This window comes from Salmo salar, chromosome 22 (genome assembly GCF_965601325.2).
Source record: "Salmo salar chromosome 22, fSalSal1, whole genome shotgun sequence".
Classification (NCBI taxonomy): Eukaryota; Metazoa; Chordata; class Actinopteri; order Salmoniformes; family Salmonidae; genus Salmo; species Salmo salar.
This window is the reverse complement of record NC_138312.1, coordinates 15,843,276-15,869,975: the sequence shown is the minus strand read 5'-3', so window position 1 is coordinate 15,869,975 and position 26,700 is coordinate 15,843,276. Positions and strand designations below refer to the sequence as shown.

The following is a 26,700-nucleotide window of genomic DNA, read 5'->3' as shown; positions in this document are numbered from 1 at the left end:
CACTGTGTTCTTGGGGACCTTCAATGCTGCAGAAATGTTTTGGTACCCTTCCCCAGATCTGTGCCTCGACACAATCTTGTCTCGGAGCTCTACAGACAATTCCTTCGACCTCATGGCTTAGTTTTTGCTCAGACATGCACTGTCAACTTTGGGACCTTATATAGACAGGTGTGTGCCTTTCCAAATCATGTCCAATCAATTGAATTTACCACAGGTGGACTCCAATCAAGTTGCAGAAACGTCTCAAGGATGATCAATGGATGCAGGATGCACCTGAGCTCAATTTCAAGTCTCACAGCAAAGGGTCTGAATACTTATTTATGTTTTTCATTTTTAAATACATTTTTAAAAATGTCAAAAAACCTGTTTTCACTTTGACATTATGGGGTATTGTGTGTAGATTGATGAGAAATTTATTTTTTTAATCCATTTCAGAATAAGGCTGTAACGTAACAAAATGTGGAAAAAGGGAAGGGGTCTGAACACTTCCCGAATGCACTGTATATTTGTCTAAAACCTGCCTGCTGGCTACCTGACAAATGAAGTTGTGTCAATAAACACACAGTATAGATAAATCATGCCCTGTTACATGCGGAGTGATGTTCTTACCCAGGGAATGTTTTATAGCAACATTCGCTGAGGAAGAGCTTAGGGAAGGAAGGCAACTGTGGAAAAAGGTAAACTTGGTAATGCTTTCAACAAAGATCGGAAAGCACGGCACATTTGGTTCAGATCAGTGGGGTCAAGACCCATACAAGGTTTATTTGCACTTTTACAACAAAATAATCAGAGGACTCCGTTTCTCCTGTGATAGACATTAACAGTCTGGAAGCACTTCTCTGCCGACTAAATTAAGTGAAAATAACATTGACTTTCATAATGCCTGAAATGTTAAATTGTGGGTAGCCGGTGATGTGAACATTTCCTATTTACTGTTTGAGTTTTTTAAGGCGGAAATGTTCCTTATTAAAGGAAGATGAAATGCATTCTAGAGCACCAGGGAATTTCTGTCCTGTGATTGTGGCTGGCTTTGTCTGCTGCTTGTAGGTCAGGGACTGGTAAGAGGTCCAGGAGAAACAGAGAAAAGCTGACATTTTTTCTTTAAAACATACCTTTATGTACAAAATGTGGCCAAACATGTGGTTCTCATTTTCATAGCTAGCTTTAGCACAAGGTGTTCTTGTTTCAAAATATTGCTGCAGCCATTGATTCCAAGATTTTTCAAAAATGTCAAGTTATAAAAAAACATAACAATTCAAGAAAGGCAGAGCGAGAGAGAAGTTCTGATTCCCTCTGGATTGTGTGACTGCTTGAGCTTGTTGAGCATGCAGGGCAGGTTGGCTTGGCTGGAGTCACTAGCTAGCAAACACATGGCTGTTACATTGTGTTTGCCTGTGTTGTTTGAGGAGAGCAGAGCTCCCCAGGCTCTAGTGTGACGGCTGAATAGGTTGCAGGCCACAGAGGTACTGTTCACTGATCACGCTGCACACACTCAAACTCTCCCAAATCAGATAAAGGCCATGCCTGGATGTGCCAAGGGACAGCTGGGAGAGGGCTTACATTTCTTTGGCTCAGTGTCAAGGAATTTCAGTGTAGAACACAAAAGTACGCCGACTGGTCTGCCTATTTTGTAACGTTCACCTGAGACACCTTCCTTCTCAAAACCCACAACTCCCGAGTCACTTTGGCTAACGATTCCACATCTATTTAGACACCCATGGCCTCTCATGACAGACACAAATAAATGTTGTCATATTTCCCAGCTAATAAACATTGAGCCAAGTCTGGTTGTTATTGTAGGAGGGTCATAAGACCCAAAATAAAGGGCCTTGTGTAAGATCCGGTGTAGTGTGCGTGAAAGCCCAGCCCAGGCAGGCATGCAGCATGCCTTAGCAGAGAGACAGCAGCTGCTGGCCTGATATAGCACGGCTGGAGAGGAGCACAGAGTAGCAGGCAGACGGTTAAAAAATGTTGTGTTCCTTCAGTCTCTCTTTCTCTCTCCACCCACACTGGCCCAACCTACAGTGCCTTCGGGAAGTATTCAGACCCCTTGACTTTTTTCACATTTTGTTAGGTTACGGCCTTATTCTAAAATTGATTAAATCGTTTTTTCCTCTAGAGATGTTCGATCGGGTTCAAGTCCGGGCTCTGGCTGGGCCACTCAAGGACATTCAGAGACTTGTCCCGAAGCCACTCCTGCATTGTCTTAGCTCTGTGCTTAGTGTCGTGGTCCTGTTGGAAGGTGAAAATTTGCCCCAGTCTGAAGTACTGAGCGCTGTGGAGTAGGTTTTAATCAAGGATCTCTCTGTACTTTGCTCCGTTCATCTTTCCCTCGACCCTGACTAGTCTCCCAGTCCCTGCCGCAAAAAATTCTCCCCACAGCATGATGCTGCCACTACCATGCTTCACCATAGGGATGGTGCCAGGTTTCCTCCAGACGTGACGCTTGCCATTCAGGCCAAAGTGTTCAATCTTGGTTTCATCATACCAGATAGAAGGTCCTCCCATCTCCACAGAGGAAATGTCAAAGTGACCATCAGGTTCTTGGTCACCTCCCTTTGCTCTGACATGCACAGTCAACTGTGGGACCTTTATATAGACAGGCGTGTGCCTTTCCAAATCATGTCCAAATCAATTGAATGTACTACAGGTGGACTCTAAGCAAGTTGTAGAAACATCTCAAGCATGATCAATGGAAACAAGATGCACCTGAGCTCAAATTAGAGTCTCATAGCAAAGGATCTAAATGCTTTGTCAATTTGGGGTATTGTGTGTAGATTGATGAGGAACATTTGTTATTTTAATCAATTTTACTTAAAAAAGCCAAGGGGTCTGAATACATTCCAAAAGCACTGTATGCCCCTAAGACCAGAGGAACAGGGAGGATTTAAGCGTTTCTACTTATCTCTACTTGACAGTTATGACAGCAGAAAACAGAGTGACATTAGACATGGACACAGAGGTGCAAATTCTCTACTTACCCTGTTTATTAGCTTGTCTTCTAACATACAGTAAAATGTCTGCTTTCTCAATCCTTGAATTCAACTGCTGGAATACAAACAGAAGTACCTAGTATACGCAACACTACTCATGCCCTAAATTCATCTTCCTGTTTAATAAAGTGAGGATTTTGAATCCTGTCCAAGGTGATGACATGTACACTTTGCACGGCCTAGTTCCACTTTATCTACATCACAACTTCAGGTGGGCATGGCATGAACTCCTCCCATATCATATTTTCCTTGTTGTTTCTTCCCGCTTCTAATCTTTCTTAACCCTGAGAGTACGTGTCCTGACAGAATAAGGCTAGATGATGGCATCAGATACAAAAACAAGATGTCTGGCATCAACCTAGATGACGTTGGCAAGACTAACTAGCATAGCTAACCACAAGGTCAATCAGGGAGGAGAGGAATAGCAAGATAAAGAGAAATATAGACAGAAAGAGAAAAGAAACGAGAGTGAGACGCACACGCACACGCATACACACACACACACACACAAACTGACTCCTTCAGCAGTCCAGAAAGGAGCACTTTGTTGTCAGACTGCCAGAGGAGCTGTCAGTAACTGAAGTCCCTCTGCAGATGTGGGGAGGTTTATTCAACATAACTTACCTTGTCCAACAACAGGACACTCCCTAAATCTGTCCCTCTGTTGGCTGTCGCCCCCTCCACATGCCCACCCTACTCTCTGCTCTCCCGGGGTGATAAACAACGCCCCGTTGCCTGAGGTCTGTTTCATCTCTGACCCTGGCTCTCTGTGTCTGCTCATTGTTAGACCAGCTCTGAAACTTCCTGCAGTGAGTGCAGGGCATGGGGTCTGAGTGTATTAGACACCACTGTCTTGAGACTCAGTGGGAACCCAGACAGATAGGTTCAGGTTGCACTCGGACTCCCACCAAAGCCCATGTAATCTGTGCCTACTCACCGCAGGAGAATAACATATAGTGTAAACCTTTCTTTGAGGTAGAAAAGTATTTCAACATAAGAGTCCTTTCTCTAGTGTTTCCACTGCTTCGTTCTCCTCAGAAAATAGCAGAGCAGATTGTAAATGGAGAATGGATTAATGAACATGTCAGTAAAATAAAAATATGTCTTTAAAAGTAAACCTGAGCAGGCTTTGCTTGCAGTGTCTTGGCTGATGGACAGAAGGTGCAAAACGTAGCAGTTTAGTCCACAATGGCTCATTGTCCAGCTAGAGCAGGCATGGCGTTAAACAATGTGCTTCAATTACACCGCCTTTTTTTTCTCCCTTCTTCATTTCCTGAACTATCCTGCCTCTCAGCTCTACACTACTGTTTTCATAGGATGGCAAAGGGCGAAAAGAATAATCATTTTCAAGTTCGGAGGGAGCACTTTACTCATGGGGATATCCGGAAACCACCTGCACATATCAATCACATATCTGGCCTCGTGCTCTGTCTCTTTCAAACATAGCAGGGAAAATCAGTTTTTATGGAAAATTGTGATGGGAACTAAAGGAATGCACAGTTTATGGCTTCGTCTGCATCCCATGCTTTTTTGATTGGTCCTATGTGTCCCGATATGTGGGCTAATGAAAGCTTCCCAGTTGGCGGAGGAGGGGCGGTAAAGGCAACTTTATTGACACCCTGACATTGACACGCCGCTCTGCTCTCCACTCGGTGGTCTCCTGCGTCTCGCCATCTGGCCCAGGAGTTATTTTCTCTGCCTTAGCGCTATCATGTGTTGTAATCTAAAGGATTTTATAACTTTTTCCAACTGCAGAGCAGGAGTGCGAGTGTCTATATGCGTGTGAAATAGATGGGTAGGGAGAGAGAAAGTGAGATGGGACCGACTTTATAGATTCTATGAGAGAGATGTCATATTGTTACACACACTAAATCAAGTTAAGAAAGGAACGTAGAGAGCCGAGTAGTTTTGTGCCCAGCACAGATTCAGTAAATGGGTCGCTTCACCATTTCGGTGCCCTTTGAGAAGTGTGAAAACTTCTGATTTCACCTCATTCTGTCGTAAAGAGCACATGTTCAACTTCAGAAAAAAAACACGTTTTCCCATCTCAAGAGGTTAAATAACAAAACGACAGTAGTAAGTTCCTATTAAGTGCCAAATAAAGTAACAGGGTTGACCGTAATAGGGTTGACGGTTTTATCTTAAAATCAGCCATAAATCCCTTTCTGACAGGGGGAATGGAAGCTTGTTGTGTGCAATAGGGAGGGGAAAATCTGGCTAACAATTAAGTGCCTTACTGTGATTGTTTTCAATAAAAATGGTCTAAAAGAAACAAAAATAGCTTTTTAGCAAGGGCAACTTCTCAAGCAAGAATTTAGCTAGGACTGTCTGGGAGTTGTCTGAGTTGGGAGGGGAACATTTAAAATTAGCTGTTATTGGCAGTGAGGTTTGACTCTCTTATTGGTCTATTAACTCATTTACCGCCTGGTGAGGCAGGCCAAAACTCCATCCCAACAATACAAGCTGACATGTCAGGCAGTCGTTTCAAACAGCTCTTACACTAAAAGGGCATTATCATGTTCATAATTACACAGTATTATTCCAACCTTATAGTGTGGAAATGTATATAAAACACAGGAAATCATGTTATTGAGTGCACTGGACCTTAAAAATGTCTAGACTATCTATCTATGGATAACAGGGTTGATGTGTTGTGCTCGACCCACTCAGTTTTCCACCACAAAACACCAGAAAATGGCTGAAAAGAGTAGAACCAGCTCACCTGTTTTTTACACTGTGATTTGAATATTAGATGTTCAATGTTTTTTTTATCAAATATATTTTTTTTATCAAATATATTTTTTTTATCAAATATTTTTACCATATTAAAACAAGATGACTAATCTTTTGGCACTTTAGCAAGTCTTTACTCATATTGAAAATATGATTTATTGAATTCTCCATGTGGTCTACATTAAAGGGCACTTTATTTAATAGAACACCCTTTTAAAACTCTATATTCGTGCACGATTTCTACTTAAAATATCAAAGGGACGCAAAAAGGCACTCATTTTGTTAAACAACCCAAATAATGAGCCAAGTGAGATTGAACATTCTTTGTGCTGTACATATATTTGAAACAGCAGATGACGCATCAAGAAATAGTTTTCTGTAACACTCTTGAAGCTTTAACCAACACTGCAGCTATGATAGTTAGTAGTTGGTGTAACACAACTCAGCAACACAGACCATTTAAACACATACCATACTGGTGTATGTGGTAACATTGGCAATGACAGTGGTTTTGCTTAAATGATGTTCCCCCACATCTTGTAATGACGAACAGATATGTTTCTTGATTAAAGGTGTAATCTGCAGTTCAAACAATAACAAAGCGTAGGCACCCCACCACTGTTTTGGTAAAAAGCTACGGGATGGAGCTAGAGAAATGTAACCACTTTCAAATTCATTTATAGAGCTATGAATACCAAGACTGACCATCCGTGATGTCAAAATTAGTTTTAATCATGTTTTGAGGCTATATAGTGTTAGTTTACAATTACAGTGGCAAGAAAAAGTATGTGAACCCTTTGGAAATACCTGGATTTCTGCATAAATCGGACATAAGATTTGATCTGATCTTCATCCAGGTCACAACAGACAAACAGTCTGCTTAAACTAATAACACAAACAATTATACGTTTTCATGTCTTTATTGAACACACCGTGTAAATATTCACAGTGCAGTGTGGGAAAAGTATTTGAACCCTTGGATTTAATAACTGGTTGACCCTCCTTTGGCAGCAATAACCTCAACAAAACATTTTATGTAGTTGCGGATCAGACCTGCACAACGGTCAGGAGGAATTTTGGACCATTCTTCTATACAAAACTGTTTCAGTTCAGCAATATTCTTGGGCTGTCTGGTGTGAACTGCTCTCGAGGTCATGCCACAGCATCTCAAATCGGGTTGAGGTCAGGACTCTGACTGGGCCACTCCAGAAGGCGCATTTTCTTCTGTTGAAGCCATTCTGTTGTTGATTTACTTATGTGTTTTGGGTCGTTGTCCTGTTGCATCACCCAACTTCTGTTGAGCTTCAATTGGCGGACAGACAGCTTAACATTCTCCTGCAAAATATCTCGATAAACTTGGGAATTCATTTTACTGTTGATGATAGCAAGCTGTCCAGGCACTGAGGCAGCAAAGCAGCCACAAACCATGACGCTCTCTCCACCATACGTTACAGTTGGGATGAGGTTTTGATGTTGGTGTGCTGTGCCTTTTTTTCCCACCACACATAGTGTTGTGTGTTCCTTCCATACTACTCAACTGTAGTTTCATCTGTCCACAGAATATGTTGCCAGTAACCACTGTGGAACATCCAGGTGAACTTTTGCAAACTTCAGACTTTTTTTGGACAGCAGAGGCTTCTTCCGTGGTGTCCTCCCATGAACACCATTCTTGTTTAGTTTTTTACGTATCGTAGACTCGTCAGAGATTTTAGCATGTTCCAGATATTTCTGTAAGTCTTTAGCTGACAGGCTAGGATTCTTCTTAACCTCATTGAGCATCCTGCACTGTGCTCTTGCAGTCATAGCAACAGTGCTGAACTCTCAATTTATAGACAATTTGTCTTACCGTGGACTGATGAACATCAAGGCTTTTAGAGATACAGTTGAAGTCGGAAGTTTACATACACCTTAGCCAAATACATTTAAACTCAGTTTCACAATTCCTGACATTTAATCCTAGTAAAAATTCCCTGTCTTAGGTAAATTAGGATCATCACTTTATTTTAAGAATATGAAATGTCAGAATAATAGTAGAGAGAATGATTTATTTCAGCTTTTATTTCTTTCATCACATTCTCAGTGGGTCAGAAGTTGACATACACTCAATTAGTATTTGGTAGCATTTCCTTTAAATTGGGTCAAACATTACAGGTAGCCTTCCACATGCTTCCCACAATAAGTTGGGTGAATTTTGGCCCATTCCTCCTGAAAGAGCTGGTATAACTGAGTCAGGTTTGGAGGCCTCCTTGCTCGCGCACACTTTTTCAGTTCTGCATACAAATGTTCTATAGGATGAGGTCAGGGCTTTGTGATGGCCACTCCAATACCTTGACTTTGTTGTCCTTAAGCCATTTTGCCACAACTTTGGAAGTATGCTTGGGATCATTGTCCATTTGGAAGACTCATTTGCGACCAAGCTTTAACTTCCTGACTGATGTCTTGAGATTTTGCATCAATATATCCACATACTTTTCCTTCCTCATGAAGCCATCTATTTAGTGAAGTGCACCAGTCCCTCCTGTAGCAAAGCACCCCGGCAACATGATGCTGCCACCCCCATGCTTCACAGTCGGGATGGTGTTCTTCGGCTTGCAAGCCTCCCCCTTTGTCCTCCAAACATAACGATGGTCATTATGGCCAAACAGTTCTATTTTGTTTCATCAGACCAGAGGACATTTCTCCAAAAAGTACGATCTTTGTCCCCATGTGCAGTTGCAAACCGTAGTCTGGCTTTTTTATGGAGGTTTTGGAGCAGTGGCTTCTTCCTTGCTGAGAGGCCATTCAGGTTATGTAGATATAGGACTCATTTTACTGTGGATATAGATACTTTTGCACCTGTTTCCTCCAGCATCTTCACAAGGTCCTTTGCTGTTGTTCTGGGATTGATTTGCACTTTTCGCACCAAAATACGTTCATCTCTAGGAGACAGAAGGCTTCTCCTTCCTGAGCGGTAGTCACGACTTCGGCCGAAGTCGGTCCCTCTCCTTGTTTTGGCGGCGTTTGGCGGTCGACGTCACCGGCATTCTAGCCATCGCCGATCCACTTTTCATTTTCCATTTGTTTTGTCTTTCACACCTGGTTTCAATCCCCCAATTACTTGTTCACTATTTAACCCTCTGTTCCCCCATGTTTGTTTGTCTTGTATACGGTCCGTTATTATGGGCTCTGTATATTGTGTTGTATTTTGTGAATACTTGAGTAAATACGTTGATTACTCATATCGGCTGTCCTGCGCCTGACTCTCTACACCAGCTACACACAGGCCGATTACAGCGGTATAACGGCTGATATGTTTACACTTGCGTACTATTGTTTGTACAGATGAACGTGGTACCTTCAGGCGTTTGGAAACTGCTCCCAAGGATGAACCACTTGTGGAGGTCAAAAAAAAAAAAAACAGTTATTGGCTGATTTCCCCATGATGTCAAGCAAAGAGGCACTGAGTTTGAAGGTAGGCCTTGAAATACATCCACAGGTATACCTCCAATTGACTCAAATTATACCAATTAGCCTATCAGAAGCCTCTAAAGCCATGATATAATTTTCTGGAATTGTCCAAGCTGTTTAAAGGCACAGTCAACTTAGTGTATATAAACTTCTGACCCACTGGAATTGTGATACAGTGAATTCTAGGTGAAATAATCTGTCTATAAACAATTGTTGGAAAAATGACTTGTGTCATGCACAAAGTAGAGGTCCTAACCGACTTGCCAAAACTATAGTTTGTTAAAAAGAAATTTGTGAAGTGGTTGAAAAACGAGTTTTAATGACTCCAACCTCAGTGTGTATGTAAACTAGTGACTTCAACTGTACTTTTGTAACCCTTTCCTGCTTTATGCAAGTCAACAATTCTTAATCTTAGGTCTTCTGAGATCTCTTTTGTTCGAGGCATGGTTCACATCAAAAACTCAAATTTTGTGAGTGTTTTTTATAGGGCAAGGCAGCTCTAACCAACATCTCCAATCTCGTCTCATTGATTGGACTCCAGGTTAGCTGACTCCAATTAGCTTTTGGAGAAGCCATTAGCCAAGGGGTTCACATACTTTTTCCAACCTACACTGTGAATGTTTAAATGAGGTATTCAATATAGACAAAATACAATAATTTGTGTATTATTAGTTGAAGCAGACTGTGTTTGTCTATTTTTGTGCCTTAGGTGAAGATCAGATCCAATTTATGCAGAAATCCAGGTCATTCTAAAGGGTTCACATAATTTTTCTAGCCACTGTACATTGTTTACAAATAATTTGGTAAAATAAGCTTATATTTTGAGTTCTGATGGGGTACGACAGTTGAACTAAGCTCATGAGGCATTTATAAAGTTATATTCTTTAAGAATCAATGGGTATATATCATTAATTTAAACATGTAACGCACTTTGTCGAATCCTTCTCTAGTGAGAGAGAGAGAAGCTGAAAAGTTCTACTCTTCATTGAGGCATACAGAAGAGACATGAGTGGAGGAAGTAGGTATTTTGAGGGAGGTGCCCCCAGCCTAGCCTAACTCCCACTCCACGTGTGTGTGTGTGTGTGTGTGTGTGTGTGTGTGTGTGTGTGTGTGTGTGTGTGTGTGTGTGTGTGTGAGTTCCTCAACTGCTTCCTAGTTGTGGAAGTTCTGGCAATTTCTCTCTCTTTCTTTTTAAAGAAAAAGGTTTAATTCAGACAAAGGTACCACTTGAAAGCGAAACATCCCTCTCAAGGGAGAGAGAGAAAGGAAAGACCAGCGTAATGCACAATGAACCAAGCTGACGAAGATTGTTTTTCTATTCGCACATTTGCATCAGAAAGGTGCGCAGCAGCCACTGGTTCCACTTTTCTTGCCAAGTTTAAAGGGTGTCTATCTAAAACCCTCTTGAAAAAAACGGCTCATGAGGACGGGAGCATTAGAATTCTAAAGCTGTCCATGTTGTCACGATTAGCGAGTGGAAGAGGGTGTTGTACAATGGAGGCCAGGCTGCCACCACGAAGGCTTGAATTTGTGCTACATCAAAGCATCCTGGGATACCATTCCAGCATCCAATGACACGTTGTGACCCGCCCACTGTCCAGACTGGCAACAGCCTATTGAGATGTTGGAGCAGGTGTCTCTTTGTGACGTACTGCAAATGGAAGAGCATTTTCTCTGCATGATTTGTACAGTAGTTTATTTCTCTAAAGAAACATGCAAGGTGATGTTTTCTAATTAGCTCAGATATCACCCATCATCTGCAAGTCAGAAGAGGGAGAATTACCTGTCATACAATGTCAACACTTTGTGTTCTTCTCCCTGAATAAAATCCAAAGTCCCTTACAAAACAAAACACTGTGCAGTTACACCCACTGGCACCTGGGAGAGCTTTGACTGTATTCCAATGGAAAAGTGAGTTTGAGTTACCAAGCAGTTTAGACAGAGGTCTGGCTGCAGTGCAGGTAGACAAAGACCTTTTATGGGGTGTTTGTTATATGTCACTCTGCAAGAAGAATTTCCTGCCATGAATTTCAGCATATACAGCATAGCTCAACATAACGTATGTAGCTGATTAAAGCACTGGTGAAGAATGGAAAATTAATTCAACACTCACAGGAGCTCGTAGTTTCCATTTGAAGAGAACACATTAAATCCACTCGTATGCTTTATGATAGGAAATGAGACGTCTGTAGAGCTGGAAATCTATACAGCCGGCTGAAGGGACTGATGTTGGAATACGATGTGACCGTTGAAATATTGAACAAACTTTGTTCAAATTAAAGTATGGCTATTTCGATAGGAACAGCCACACACACACACACACACACACACAGTCTGAAGCCAACTTTAGAAGAAGAAAAAAATATCCAGGAAGTAAACCAGGAAAGTACTTCCATGTATCACTACAACGCTGGACTGTGTCATAAAAACCTCCCAGTCCCAAGTATCTTAAGGAAAATATACTTCTCTTCTTCCATCTGTTAAACTCCATATTAGGAAAGCTCCATTCCCATAAAATTATGATTATTTTATAAATAAAACCCTACACCCAAACTTTCCACCCCAAACCACATGCATGTCAGCATTATGTGTGATTTATCCTGAAGTGTACAGCTGTGGGTTATAACCAGCAGCCTCTGTCCCATAATTGATTTTACTGCATGGAGCATTTCTTAAATCGCTAGTCCTCCCTGACTTTTGTAGTTCACATAATACACAGATGAAATCATAGAAAACAACTGTGGTTCAGACTCTGGGCCTTTTTTTTTTATAAGGATATCAATCACAGTGAAACAAGCTGGAGAACAGTGGAGCGTGAAGCTGGCCAAACCGGTCCCTGCCGAGCCCAGAGAGATCACTCAAGAGTGGGCAGTGATTAACGTGCTGCAGTCTTTACACATTTCAGAGGGCCACCAGGAGGAAATGCCGGGCCAATACAGCACAACAAAGGTCTGTTAATCAGCCTATTAGCATTTAATTGAGGGTAGTTAATTAGGGAGACAGTGGGCAGTCCACAGGGGGAGTCAGGGGCCGACAGGGAGAGCAGCTGGTAACCTGAGCTTATTGTTACTGAGCCGCTTACACAATACCAATGATTAATTGGCAGGAAAATCATCCTTAATTACACCTGTCTATTTCTGCCCCCTAAACCTTTCAGGGGCCATAAATTAAAGGGAGTGGGTCCCGTGAATAAAGAGAGAGCCGAGCCACCCTTTAACTAGACTGGTGTCGGAGCAAAGCAAACACATTTACAGTAGGCCAGACAGCGTGTCTCCATGAAAATCATCAACCGTCGGCTCTCCTTTGAGGCAGGACGCTGTTTAAACACAGTGGAAAATGCAATATGTTTTGTGTGTGGCATTGGCGTACATTGGCGGTGCAGAAAAAGAGGAGCTGGCCGGCACCGGCAAGGAGCGAGTTCACCTCACACCCTCTCAGGGTTGTATATGTAATCACTCCACAGCTTCATAAACCTCGCTCTCTTTTCCCTATGGAGAAGGGAAAACAAAGATGTGCCTTGTGACTGTTCCAGTCGGTGGCACTTACTGCTTAAACCACAAAGGCGGCCATTCTGTCCATGTGTGCGCCCGGCACAGTGCAGCGGCCACCACCAGAAGCTGATTATGGCCTCTTTAAAAGTTGCATTTGATTTAATGTCCCTGCCTTAGCTGAGCCAGAGAGCCTCGGAATGTGCCTTCCTGTGCTGCTGAAACTGGCCTGCCTGCCGGGCCTGTAGACTAGAGCTCTTTAGTAGGGAGGGCCACAGAGACTGAGTATTGCGTAGGGAGCAAGGGCAAGAGAGAGAGAGGCCAATTGCACAGGGGCCTAAATTCAATAAAGGCCCTGACAAAGGCCTGCTTCTTGCCTCGGGATGCCAAACAACATGTGATCCCCTTAGGGAAATAACTGCCATTTCTTTTCCTCATAGCCTCCGGGTCAGAAATAACACATGGGAACTTGTGACTCAGCCTGTCCAAGATGCCATGTGCTGTGACAACTTATTAGTGACAGTGGGTACGGACCGCCCACACCATACTGGCATTCTGTCCCTCTGAGGGAATGGAAGGAGCGCGGCCCTGGTTGGGAAAGGTCTAAATCTATCACAGACTCGTGTACTGGAAGTACAGCCAATTTTAGTCAATTCATTCACATTGAATACTGAATTAAAACAGTTAAGCAGTTAATACAAAGTGACGAATATCCCTAAATCCTTTTAACCCAAGTTCTAGAGGTTCACTCGTGATTGAAATACAATTTTAGGTAACATACAAAAAAAAAAAAATACTTTGAGAGACTCAAATATATATCAAAAGGTGGTGCAGATTTAAAAATAACGTTCGCAAACTACTCTGAGCAAAACTTTAAGCAAAAAGCTTAGAATCATTTTTTTGCTGAAACTTTCCCTATAGGGTAGGGACAAGGCCACTTTGCAACACAGCAGAGCAGAGCTGGTTTCCCCTCAACTGTCCAAACATCTCTGTCCCCCTAGCCTGGCCTGTCTGGGAAGTGGGAGGAATGCTAACACCAAGACTTCAAACAGAATTAGGCCTCATCAACATGCGTGCTTTGGTCACCCCTCCACTCAACTCACATTTCTAATCAGCCATCTTCCACAGATGGCTGCCATTTAGCACCGGGAGGGTCTGGCTGGTGAGTCGTCACTAAAATAACTAGGGGGGAGGTATGGGGTGTTAAGTGGTGCACTGTGGGTAACCTCACAGCTCAGCGGTCACAGGAAGATAAGAAGGGACTGCTCTGGTGTGGCTCGCAGAATTCCAGACCTTGGACGAGGATGTCACCTCCTCCCTTCTCTACGGACCAGGTCACAGAATTGACATGATAAATGGTATCCAATCCTTCAACCAATCCTAATATGGGAATTTGTGGGGGTACAAAACAGCAGTCAGTAGGTACCCAAAGCAAAATGTTACATTGTCGTTTTTGCAGTAGTCAGTCGTAGCAGTTAAACATATTTCCATGAACTTATGATACACATTTCAAAGTCAATAAAAATAACAGGAAGGGTGAGGCTAAGTCAAATGCAATGAGGTTGATTGAGTCAAGAGGTAAATATAATATTATCATTGTCAAAATAGTGTTACTGCAGTACTGATGTGGTTGTAAACTGAGCCATTTTCCCACCACAGTCCTCCCCATGCACTTCCAAGCAGATTAGAAAAACCACAAGTCATTGCCGGTGAATTAATATTGTCATATGTTACGCTCGGTATGTTTATGTTGTGTTGAAACAAATTGCATGCTATTTCGGTTCTATTCAGGGTGGCTAGTCAATGCACGTCTGTGGAGCCAAACTGTGAAGTCGCTCTTCTAACAACAATAAACTACCTAATGTCTGAAGAAGAAAAATCTCATTTTTGTTGCAGAAAGTAAACAGCATAGTGGGTCAACTTCCGCAACAACTAAGAGCGTTGAAGGGCGAGGCTCAACTTCTCAGCTGTTTTAGTGCCCTGGCTACCACGCTGTAGCAGCGTGAAGCGAACCCGTGCACATGAGCAGATACCGTGTGTGACTGTGTGAGAGCGAAGTGTTGCATCTCGCTCATCTCGATATCTCCGGTGCTGCTCGTGGCAACGTCATATCGCTGAGTTTAACTTTAAAGTTGGACACATTTCTGCCGGCAATAACATGTCCTCCAAGACTGGAACTGGCATCTCCTCAATGTTAGTTTATTTTAAAGTACATGTCGTTGTTGTTCGCCCTCCATGACCTGAGTGTTTGCAGAGGATTTACAAGGTGACATTTACAACTGTAGTCTCAGGCTCGGTGTCCTCGTTCTCTTCCCGTTCTTGCACTTGGATGCCTACAAAAACAACAACTCGATCCTGAGAGATCAGGCAGTCATTTTAGGATTGTGACATTGGTTTAGTCGTTCAAACAAAGATGCTACGATTCAGCGTAACATGTGAGGCGTGAGTAAATATCCAGCGCCATTTCCTGGAGACAAAAACAGCAAAGCACACATTTTTGCTCCATTTTTATTGGCACTAACATTGTTTGCGTCAGTGTGGTGTCATACACACACAGCACATGTGTGGTCTGTCAATGTGAAGAACTTATCAACGCCTGAGAGACTGGGGCTAGATGAAATGTGCAGGCAGATAGATAATATCCTTTTTTTACAGTTGCCTAGCTATCCCAACAACAACAACAAAAAGAAAAACATGCTCGAATGCTATTTCTTCCTTCAACACAGCTCTCTCATTTCAAAGCGAAAGTGAAAACATTAGCTAAACTAAGTCCCCTTTCGAGTAGGTACATTACTCTTCGTCCTATACCCAGCCCCATGAGTTTAATTGAATCAAACCTATGTATTACAATTTCAGCTCGTGGAGACTGAGCAAAAGCAAACACTGCTCCAAGTTATAAGAAAATGTCTGTGCCGAACAAGGAGGCATTCATGAGCGGATTCATCCCAGGCTGAAGTGTTAGCAGTGGTGCAGAGGAGGGACATCAGCCATGATCACACTCCTCCACTAAGAGTCTGTTAAGGAGGAACAATCCTGGATCATCATGGACATGTTACATCCATGTGTACTTATTGGAACCAACACCTTCGCAAGAGGAAGACAGAACACCACACTATGTGTGTTTGTAGTAGGGCTGGGAATGGCCAGGGCCCTCGCGATACGGTATTATCATGATACTTCGGTGCCGATACGATATGTATTGCGATTCTATATGGATCGTGATTCGATACTGTGATTTTATTGCGATTCGACGTTCCAAATGTGTTTGCTCACCGCATGTCTGCCGCAGAGGGACAAGAGAGAGACATGAGAACTAGTTTTGATCAGTCATGGAAATAAAAAAAGTGCGGAAAATAAATTGGCTCAGTGTTTAAAAAGAAGACAGAGAACAAGCAGGGACAGCCAACGAGCGCAAAAACATCATTGTGATATTGCCAAAAAAGGTACATCAAAAATAACATCCCGATAATTAACTGTATCGACCCCCCCCCCCCATCACTAGTCAGTATGTATGAAAGAAGTGACCCCAGTGCTTTTGCCTCCTCAGTTGAACTTGTCATTATGTCTTAGTTCCGCATGTTATGTAAATGTCTCCATTTACGCCAGCTGATCACCGCAGCTGGCCAAGGCACTGGAGCTTTTTTGTGACGCACGAAATGAGTGGTGATCCACATGATGGGATTTTACTTTCATATGGCGTTCATAAACAAATAAAAGAGCTTGGATTTTCAAAGGCAATAGAAGTGGGTTTGGGGTGATGAGTAAACACTGAAGTTGTTGCATCTCACACACCTGTGTAGGCCCAACTATAAAGGGGATAGGGACAATGAAATCAGAATATTAAAGCATGATGTGTGACACCCATGTCCTGTTTGCTGTCAGGTCACGCGGTCCTTTATAGAGAATCTGAGCAACAAAAAAAAAGGGGCATAATACAACCATTAAGCTAGGACTGTGATCCACAAAAAATATAAATGATGTGGATTTGGACGAATACAGTCTTCAACTTTCACGTAGCCTACATAACAATACGCCAGGAACTTAATAAAAATGTGCCACATCCACAAACAGCCGTTTTAAACTGCATCGTTGTGCGTCCAACCTCAAAGTAGAGAAAAGTAGGAGTCGTTTGAGCAGCACTTAAGAAAGAAACAGAAGATATGTGGGAAGAGACGAGGCAGTGCTGGAAGGGTTCCGGTGGTGCGGGTTTAAAAATGCACGCTCCAGCTGTGCACGGCGCCCCACATAGCAGGATGAGGCTACTGTTGGTTTAGCCACACAGGGTTGGGAGTACAGTACACGGAACTGCCGGTGGGTTCTTGGAATTCATTTCCCCCCTCAATGAATCACTAGGTCCCACTGAGACCTCCATCACCCCAGGTAGGAAACACAACTGAACTGACTCAATTACACATCTCTCTTCAACCAGGGAACAATCCGTATATGACAAGGTCATTTTTACGGCTTAGCTGTAACAAAGATGGCTGCTGAGAAACTTAAACCCACCTCTGATATTAGATCCCCCTATCAAATGAAAAGCATCACAGGGATTCAGCAACTATGTTTTTTATTTGGTTCTGTTTTGTTTAGTCACCCCACTCATCTTGAGAAAGCGTCACTGAATAGGGTCCCTAGTTCCACCCTCAATGTTCTCATTCTCTTAATGTTCTCCACCTTCCTCTCTGTGACTTCTCCCCCACTAAGTCAAAGACAATACAGGGACAAAAACACCAATGTGGGTCCAATGTCGTCTTTAAAGCTTGCAATATGTCACTTTTTGGATGACCTAACCAAATTAACATTGAAAGCAAATCTAATAAACGGTACATCTGTTCTATGTGCGCCATTTTTTTGCTTCCAGGTCTTAAGATACATTTTTGCATCTTTTCCTTTCGGATTTGTACACCAGCTTAAACAGCTGAAAATACAATATTTTTGGCAATTGAAAATATATTTCACAGCGGTTTAGATGGTACGATGATGACACATTGGACGCAATTGCTTGTTTTGTCACATAAACTGAAATTACTATATGAATTTTAGCAACCAGGAAATGGCGGAGTGATTTCTGCATATTGCACCTTTAAGCAAAATGTGCATTCTTTTAACTTGATTCAAGATGAATGGCTATTAACTGAGCATAACAGGATCCTATATAGAGGTGTCCTCTCATATAACCCAGTACACCGATTCCCCCTGGTATCCCCCTCACACAGCCCTTCTCCCAGTAAGTCACACTGACACACATCCACACGGCATGTGAACTAATCTCTCCTTACAGACCAGGCGACTAGGCCACTTGGAGGCCCCAGCGGTCTTAAGTCACTAGGCGCCAAGTATATTGCTGTCGGTTTTGGTGGCTCAATCTGTCTATTGTCAAGGGAGCTTATGACGAATCTGAATGAACAGCAGGATTTCAGCCACTTGTTACTGCTGCTTGAAGTGGTTACTGTTGTGGGCTAGGGTGTTGTACAGTATCTGGTTCTCTGGTGCTAACAGTACAACGTATGCATGTGAATACCAAGGCTCCAGATATGGTTTAAGGGCTGCATACTGAATTGGCCTTCACATGAAACGGTACAGGTCACATACCTCCATTATTCTGTCGTGGATCTGAAGGCCTCCCTCCTTGTCTGCTGGTCCGTTCTCAACAATCTTCGATACAAAGATCCCTTCATTCGAAGGGCCATCATGGTCGTCCTGTGGGAGAAACTATCTCAGATTACACATTGATCAAATTGGATAAGAAATAATTGTAACCATTGAAGATGACTACATAAAAAAATTATGAAACTAAAATACATGATAATTGACTTCAAATTCTTCAGAAAAAAATGATATCTTTAAAATATTAAACAAGTCTCTTGCTGAAACTGCCTAACCTACTTCCAAAAGTCCTGAGGATAATATGCAGACAATTCTAAATGTTTTTCCCATTACCCATTCTCACCAATCAGGGCCAGAGACACCCTGCAGTCACGTGAACACAACTGCAGTCATCAACGCAGCCTGGATTAACCCAGCGATTAACTGCATGGATCAACAGCCCGCAGTGACTCACTAGTGGGTTGCAGGTGCACATTACACAGGGCTTAATATTGTGCTCCACACAGCCCCAGTGCCAAAATGGCCTGCCAGTTGACATGTTTCCCAGGGCTGGAGAGTGCGACTGCGACCCATCCCCTTAGAGGGGCTAAATGTTGAATGGATGTGTTGGATGGGTACACTCTGCGTCCATCGGTGAGGCTGTGACCCCTGAGTTGTAAAAGCTATGATTGGCTTAACAAAACCACTGCCAACATCCATCTCAGCTCCTCTTAAAACCACATCAATCCAACCCGCACCTCTGCCAAGTCGTGCGATACTGTGCTAACTTTTTATGGAATACTTAAAGAAACCTCAGAAATCAAGCTGTGAATGCTGTAATTAATTATTTCAGGTCCGCTTCCTCTTTTTTTCCGAGCTCATCACAGCACAGTGTTTACTGTGAAACCAACACGATGCCCCCCCCAAAAAATGGCCCGGAGTGCCAAGGGAATGTCACAACAGGGCAGTGTGAGAGGCCTGATGCTTTGCCATGAATCCCCAGCAATTTAGACCCTCTATTTTCTACAAAGGCCAGCCCTTAATCATAGTTATCCTGGCGCCCAACCCATCCTGGCCTCCCCATCGTATCAGCCCCAGTCAAGGATGAAAATGCCATGTGTCAAAAGCTGCAAAGCCTCTTATGTTATTTCCGTTTGAATCAATCGTTTCTCGTGGAGGATTTGGTGACCTCTTTATGAATTCATCCGGAGCCTTAAAAGCACCGCGAGCAAGTTGACTGTATCCTCTGGACTCTCTTTGGGTTGAGCTTGATGTGTGGTTCTGTCAAGGGAACGAGAAAAGTTACAAATCAACAAGACCATGAAAATAAATCTGCTTCGGACGTTTGGTCGTTTTTTTTTTAATAGTTTCCTCCTGTAAAATAGTCTTTCTGTAATAATCCAAGTCGCAACGGCAAAGTGTGTCACTACAGCTTTTGTACTGAAACCCAGAAAAACAACCCTGGGTGGAACCCTTTGGCACACATCCTTCCCAGTGAAACAGATACTGCGAACACCATTTCAACGGGACCAGTTTTGCACACACACACACAGAGAGACAGAGAGAGACAGAGACAGAGAGACAGAGAGAGAGATGCTCCATGTATGGGAGACCCAGTTCCTGAATTTTGAAAGTATCTCAGAGTAGGAGTGCCGATCTTGGATCAGGTCCCTCCTGTTCATATTATTCAATTCATTATCATCTAGAAAAAGGCAAAACTGATCCTATATCAGCACTCCTACTCTAAGAATCTTTGTGAATATGCGCTCGGATCCCAAGTCAGCAGCGATATTTTCAACACTGACACTTATCAGAGGACTCCATGGAATCATTAATGCTTGTCTGTGAGACAGCAAATACAGAAGTCATAAAGGGTTATCAGCCCAGGGCAGAGGACCATTTCACAGCTGGTCTGTGCTTACCATGTCATCACAGTCCCCTCAATTAAAGACAAAAAAAAATAAAAAATGGAGGCACAGTCATAATCCTTCATTTAACACTCATATAAAGTAATTATAGTTTTGATCTGAAAAACCAAATCCGCTAAACCCAACCAATATACTAACACAATAAAAACTTGATTGATGCGGTCCATCCGCATAGGCTCAAGAGAGAAACGTGCACTGTGTATTACTGTCTAAGCTATGTCCATGTCAGTAAAGGGGTAAAACACTCAATTATAATTCATTGTGGTTCAAGTATGTGCCTCCATCCCGGACTTCCCATACGACATTTGCCAGACCATCAACGAGATAAAACAGTAACCGCATAGATTCCACTTGTAACTTACCGCACATGGTCTTCCTCCCACGATGTTGAAGCCCAGAGAACCGCCCTCCCGATGAAGGATGGCTGTGACGTTTTTGGTCTCCCCACCCTGTGGACAGACACAGGCAGAAGACAGGTAGTCATTAGCAACCCACAAATGTCACCGAATAACATAAAATGATTGATTTTGTTCAATGACACCCCCTCCCTGAGCGATGGAGAACTGGCGCTTATTTTCACTTCAAAACGACACAAAAATAACTCTGAACGACAAAGTAGAAAGGACAGAAAAAAAATCTAGGAAATTGACTTAGAAGTCAGTGGAGTATTTTAGGTATAGAAATAGCCTGAGGTAAAAATGGTAAAATCCCAGACTACTCCATACACAGAAAATTGATATGTAAGAAAGTATCACAATAACCAACATGGCTAGTAGCAGAGGGTAAAGATTCACCTGTTCTCACATTTTAGTACATCACTGGTGTGGATCTACAACAGCTCTGAGAAAGAGCTGTTAAGTGACTGATTCAAGTAAGGGTTCATGCTATTTTCCTTCGCTTGCTCCTTCTCTCGCTCCAGAAGACATTTGCTCTTTTATATTAATACAGCAGTAGACTTCTCGGTCAATGAAGGGATGACAAGTGGAACGCTGGGAAACCAGTGCAGTCAGCGCTCCACCTCTTTAGGAGGGCAGTCGGGGGGGGGGCTGGGAACATCATGTCAGCTGTCATCCCAGTATGGAGTATGTCATAGCATACAGGGACTAAATATAAAAGCAAATATTAACGGTATGTACAGTGTCATGACTGAGTCTGGCTACCATATACGCTACAGGATAGGGTACAGAGTACTAGCTTATATGTCCGCCATGGAAGAATGTGCACTGCTGCTGGACCAAGTTGTGTAGATGCATGTGAACAGAGTTCCACATTGAAAAGACAATTATTGGCCATTTACTAAATGGATAACGGCATATGGGCAATTCCACAGTAACACTGACTCAACATTTTCTAAAAACACGTAGTTCAAGAACAGCGCAGATGCAATGTTTGGTAACAGAATGAGGTCACAAACAGCGCACACTTTCATTCTGTTACCAAAGTTTGCATCTGCGCTGTTCTTGAACTACATGTGTTTTTGGAAATTGTTAAAAGTAGTTGGTTAGTGTTTTTGTTTTTTTCACCTTTATTTAAACCAGGTAGGCCAGTTGAGAACAAGTTCAAATACAACTGCCACCTGGCCAAGATAAAGCAAAGCAGTGAGACAAAAACAACAACACAGAGTCACACATGGGATAAACAAACGTACAGTCAATAACACAATAGATTTGTATGGTTTGATTAACTTTGCAAATCAAGGGTTTTTGTTTGACATATTGTTAAGTGAACATTTTGATTCTGTGTCACTCAACATGGAATTGAACACATCTAATATCTGGGAATATGAACAATATGAATAGGAAAAAAGTATAGGTTAAGAAGTTAGTCTTATGTACTCAGCCTTGTCCCTACCTTTTAGATGTTGTAAGGATAGCCTAGATCTGTCAGAACTGAGTAACCAAGACAATGTGTAAGGAGGACTGAGGACTTCTAAAACCAGTTGGGTAAGCATGTCATGCCAGAAAGGTACTGAATCCCACAGACAGCAATCATCGCAGACAGTGCTGATCTTGCTTCTCAGTCATCTAACCTACAATATGTAGCCTTATTTACGACAGGACCAAGGTGAAAGACAACATTCCCATATCCAACCCAGTCATTCTTAGGCAGTCTACTTATTCTATTAAATTCTGTACATCAGAAACCAAGCGTATAGCAATACTGGAAAGCTGGGCTATGCCATTTTTCACTGTGCTTAAAACAAAAAGTCTCTGAGATTCCGTGCCCCAAACCCAGCAGTCAAAGGCGGCTACCAGTCACTGTCTCCACTGATATTTGGCAGTAGCTTGTGGACCAAATATGTCACCTTGAATCTGAAATAAGTCCTACATTTCACAGGATCCGATAACACGTGACCTGAACTAGCCCAAGAAGAAACAGAGGCTCGCTTAAGATTTGCAATGCAGCGACAGTCACCAAATTGCCCGCCTCCAACAGTTAATTCCACTTGTCTTTCCGTTTGATACTGCCACATGTGCACTGAAGTCCTCTGCCAAACAATCCTGTTCATAGCGCTCTGACTGAATCTGAAGGAAAAATCTGAAGAGAAAAATCCTTCAAAAAAAAAAAAAAAAAAATACATCATCCACATTCAGATTTTTTTTTTTTCTGGCTTCCCTCTTTTTCTTTCATGGATAACATGAGAAACGATACCTTTGGAGACGTTTCCAGGGATTAGAGCGTCAAGGAGGAGCACAACTTTCTTTACGCGTCCCCTTTCACTGAGTTTGTACAGCGCAGTCATCTCAGAGGGTTGAATACATAGAACTAAATAAGTAACCTGAATCTCCGTTGAAAGTGTTTCCTCTTACCAGGCTGAAACAAATATTGTTAGTTATAATAACTGATCATTGGTATCTTGTAAATGTGTGGTTGTGGGGTGCAGAACACATTTTCAGTTCAAAAACAAGGGGAGAAAAACACAACAACACTAGGTAAGGGTCAAAAGATGTCTCTCTGTTACCTTACATTCAGAATGCTTGTAGCCTTGTACTACTGTACCTCGCCTGCTCTTCCACTATGGGTTAATGTGGACTTACACAACATCATAAACACTTCAACCACTCCCTAGCTGACCAGAAGAGAGGCCTATATCCATTTCTATCCAGTGTGTTGAGTTGGCTATAGAACATGGCAAAAACTAGGCACATTTGTTTTAATCATTTGTATGATGTTGTTATTACAATAGCACAGTCTCTTCCAACATCTTCAGACAGACAGTCCCTAACAACCCTGAAGAGGTTGGCGGATCCTTGAGGAGGTAATTGTGACCTGAGTCATGTGTACAGAACAATAGTAAATATTTGCCCCTCCCCCAGACTGCCAGCTGGCTGGAAATGCAGCTGACAGACATACACGTATGGCAAGCTGAGGAGAAGAAACACTTCTGACCATTACTTGGCCCCTACAATTACTTCGTCGTTGGAAATCACATTAAACGCCATTTAAGTAGTAGACTAATAAAAGCGTGTTTGACCACAGGAGACTCAAAGTCTGTCTGGTCAAGGGCTTGCAGACAATCGGACCTCTAAAGTTTTCCATTGGTTAATAACACAAACCTCTGATAAGTAACGGAACATGCAACAAAGTAGCGCTCGAAGACCAGATGTGAAAAGAATGACAGTACGCACACAGAAGAGACACAAAGTAGCACACAATAGAACCCTCGACAATCACTAAGTAACTATCAGCATTAAATTCCATAGCCACAAATTCTGTAATTTGAAACGAATTTACCTTGCACGGGGGAGCAAGGGTCTTAGTCAGCGAGTCGATCCTTGCACTGTATTCAGTGAATTTCTTCTGATACTTCAGTGCTGTCATTTGTAGCTCATTATGCACAGCAGAGAGTTGAGCAAGAAGAGATTTCTCTCTTTTACTCGATTTCAAAGATTGCTTCTTGAACTCTTTGTCCAAGCTGACCACCTTCACGTGCAATGCACTATTATGTGCTTTCAGGGCTTTCAAACAGCAATGGGTGTCTAGTTTTTGCTCTTTGTGGGTGAGCATCAATCCACATCCATTTTCGCATATCCCGACCGGTCTGCAATCACACGATTCGCGCATATGTGCATCCATGTCCTTCAGATTGAACACCTCGTTGCATCCTTTATTCCTGCATTTTGCCGGCGAGTAATCGCACATCTCGGCGTGCTCTGCCAGATGTTGCAGCTTCACCACTTTTTCACAGCCTCTGGCATGGTTGTCACACTTTATGTCCAGCTTCATAATCAGGTTTTTCAGAGGGAGAACGTGGTTCAGCTCTTTCGTGGAGATCCTTTGACATTTGACGGGGCAACTGCTTTGCTGGACAACCCAAGGCAGCACACAGCCAGCGCAGAAGACGTGACCACACGGAGTAGTGAGCGGGTCTTCAAGAACTTTATTACACAAATTGCATTTAAAATCTGGGTCCACAGCCCCTTTAAACCGATCCAACTCAAATCCCATGTTTTTAAATAAATCCAAAATTCCGCCGGGATTCCCACAAATCGAAGCAAGAGTAGTGGGTGTTTTAGCTTCTCATTGGAGGAGTACTGACTTCAAGCTCTCCTTACTGTCTAAACTAATTGACCGAGACTTCCTCAGGAAAAAAAAAAAGTGGAGGAATTCTCTACCGTAACTGCCATAAGAGCCGCGCACCTGAGTGCAAGGCAATCATCAGAAGATTGCTATGATAATTCATCAATCGAAGAGGGCATTATTTACTCATTTTTTTCAATGTGATTTACAAGTTACAAAGACAGGTAGGCTGGCTACAAGTGTAGGCAGATTGTAGATAGTAGTAGTTCTACTTACTACGTGAAAATGCTATGCAACAGACTCCAATTAATTGTGGATCCTAGAATCATTGTTTTAGATTACGAATTTATCTATATTGTATTTGCAAATGCCACAAACAGATACTGTACTTTGTAACAATGTGTGTAGGAGGAAGGGATGGTGATCTGAGGATGACTTCTCATTTTGTCAAACCATGTTAGTGTCTGTGTGACATTATTAGAAAGAGCTATGGCTATATGTGTTACCTGACTACTAATTAGCATTCCATTTTTGGGGGGTAAATACAGGTGAATATATTGCTAAAAGTCACCTTATCCTAGAGAGATTTAAATGGTTATCAAAATGTCACGCCAGGGTAAGCCTATATGAAACACAGCCCTTATTTGATGTGTTTCTAAAATCCCCTATTGGAAAAATGAATGGTGGAAAAACGATTGGAACCATTTCCCTGTTTCACCGCTAGGTTTTATGGGTATTATGACTCTTACTGTGGTACTCTGTTGAGTTTTGATAACGGGTCACAGGATTTGCTAGCAACAACATTAAGTCACCATCAGTCCATACTTGTAAAAATGTGGGTGAAAAAAAAAGGCAACTCGGAAAATGCTTACCTGTACCTACAGTACCAGTCAAATGTTTGGACACAATTACTCATTCAAGGGTATTCTTTATTTTGACTATTTTCTACATTGTAGAATTATAGTGAAGAAAGACATCAAAACTAGGAAATAACACATATGGAATCATGTAGTAACCAAAAAACTGTTAAACAAATCAAAATCTATTTTAGTTTCTTCAAAGTAGCCACCCTTTGCCTTGATGACAGCTTTGCACACTCTTGGCATTCTCTCAATCAGCAAATGATTGTCCCAATAAGCGCATACGGGATGGCGTATCGCAGCAGAATGCTGTGGTAGCCATGCTAGTTATGTGTGCCTTGAATTCTAATTAAATCACTGACAGTGTCACCGGGAAAGCACTCCCACACCATCAAACCTCCTCCATGCTTCACGGTGGGAACCACACATGCAGAGACCATCCATTCACCTACTCTGTGTCTCACAAAGATACGGCGGTTGGAACCAAAAATCTTTACATTTGGACTAATCAGACCAAAGGACAGATTTCCACCAGTCTAATATCCATTGCTCGTGTTCCTTGGCCCAAGCAAGTCTCTTCTTCTTATTCGGGTCCTTTAGTAGTGGTTTCTTTGCAGCAATTTCACCATGAAGGCCTGATTCACGTAGTCTCCTCTGAACAGTTGATGTTGAGATGTGTCTGTTACTTGAACTCTGTGAAGCATTTATTTGGGCTGCAATTTCTGAGGCTGGTAACTCGAATTAACTTATCCTCTGCAGCAGAGGTAACTCTGGGTCTTGCTTTCTTGTGGCGTTCCTCATGAGAGGCAGTTTCATCATAGCGCTTGATGATTTTTACAACATTTTCTGGATTAACTGACCTTCATGTCTTAAGGTAATGATGGACTGTCGTTTCTCTTTGCTTATTTGAGCTGTTCTTGCCATAATATGGACTTGGTCTTTTACCAAATAGGGCTGTCTTCTGTATACCTTGTCACAACACAATTGATTGGCTCAAACACATTAAGAAGGAAAGAAATTCCAAAAATGAACTTTTAACAAGGCACAACTGTTAATTGAAATGCATTCCAGGTGACTACCTCATGAAGCTGGTTGAGAGAATGCTAAGAGTGTGCAAAGCTGTCATCAAGGCAAAGGGTGACTA

At 42.4% G+C, this 26,700-nt stretch overlaps 1 protein-coding gene across 1 annotated transcript in view; it reads right to left on the bottom strand.

Moving 5' to 3' along the window:
- LOC106582849 (E3 ubiquitin-protein ligase PDZRN3-B) overlaps positions 1–24,740 on the bottom strand; it is a 129,482-nt gene extending 104,742 nt beyond the window's left edge. The window contains exons 1-3 of the mRNA XM_014166373.2: positions 23,911–24,740; positions 20,538–20,624; positions 18,254–18,361 (exon numbers count right to left, since the gene is read on the bottom strand). Coding sequence (XP_014021848.1) covers positions 18,254–18,361; positions 20,538–20,624; positions 23,911–24,624 — 909 coding nt within the window. The 5' untranslated portion in view covers positions 24,625–24,740. The remainder of the gene's footprint in view (positions 1–18,253; positions 18,362–20,537; positions 20,625–23,910) is intronic.
- Positions 24,741–26,700: the final 1,960 nt, after the last annotated feature.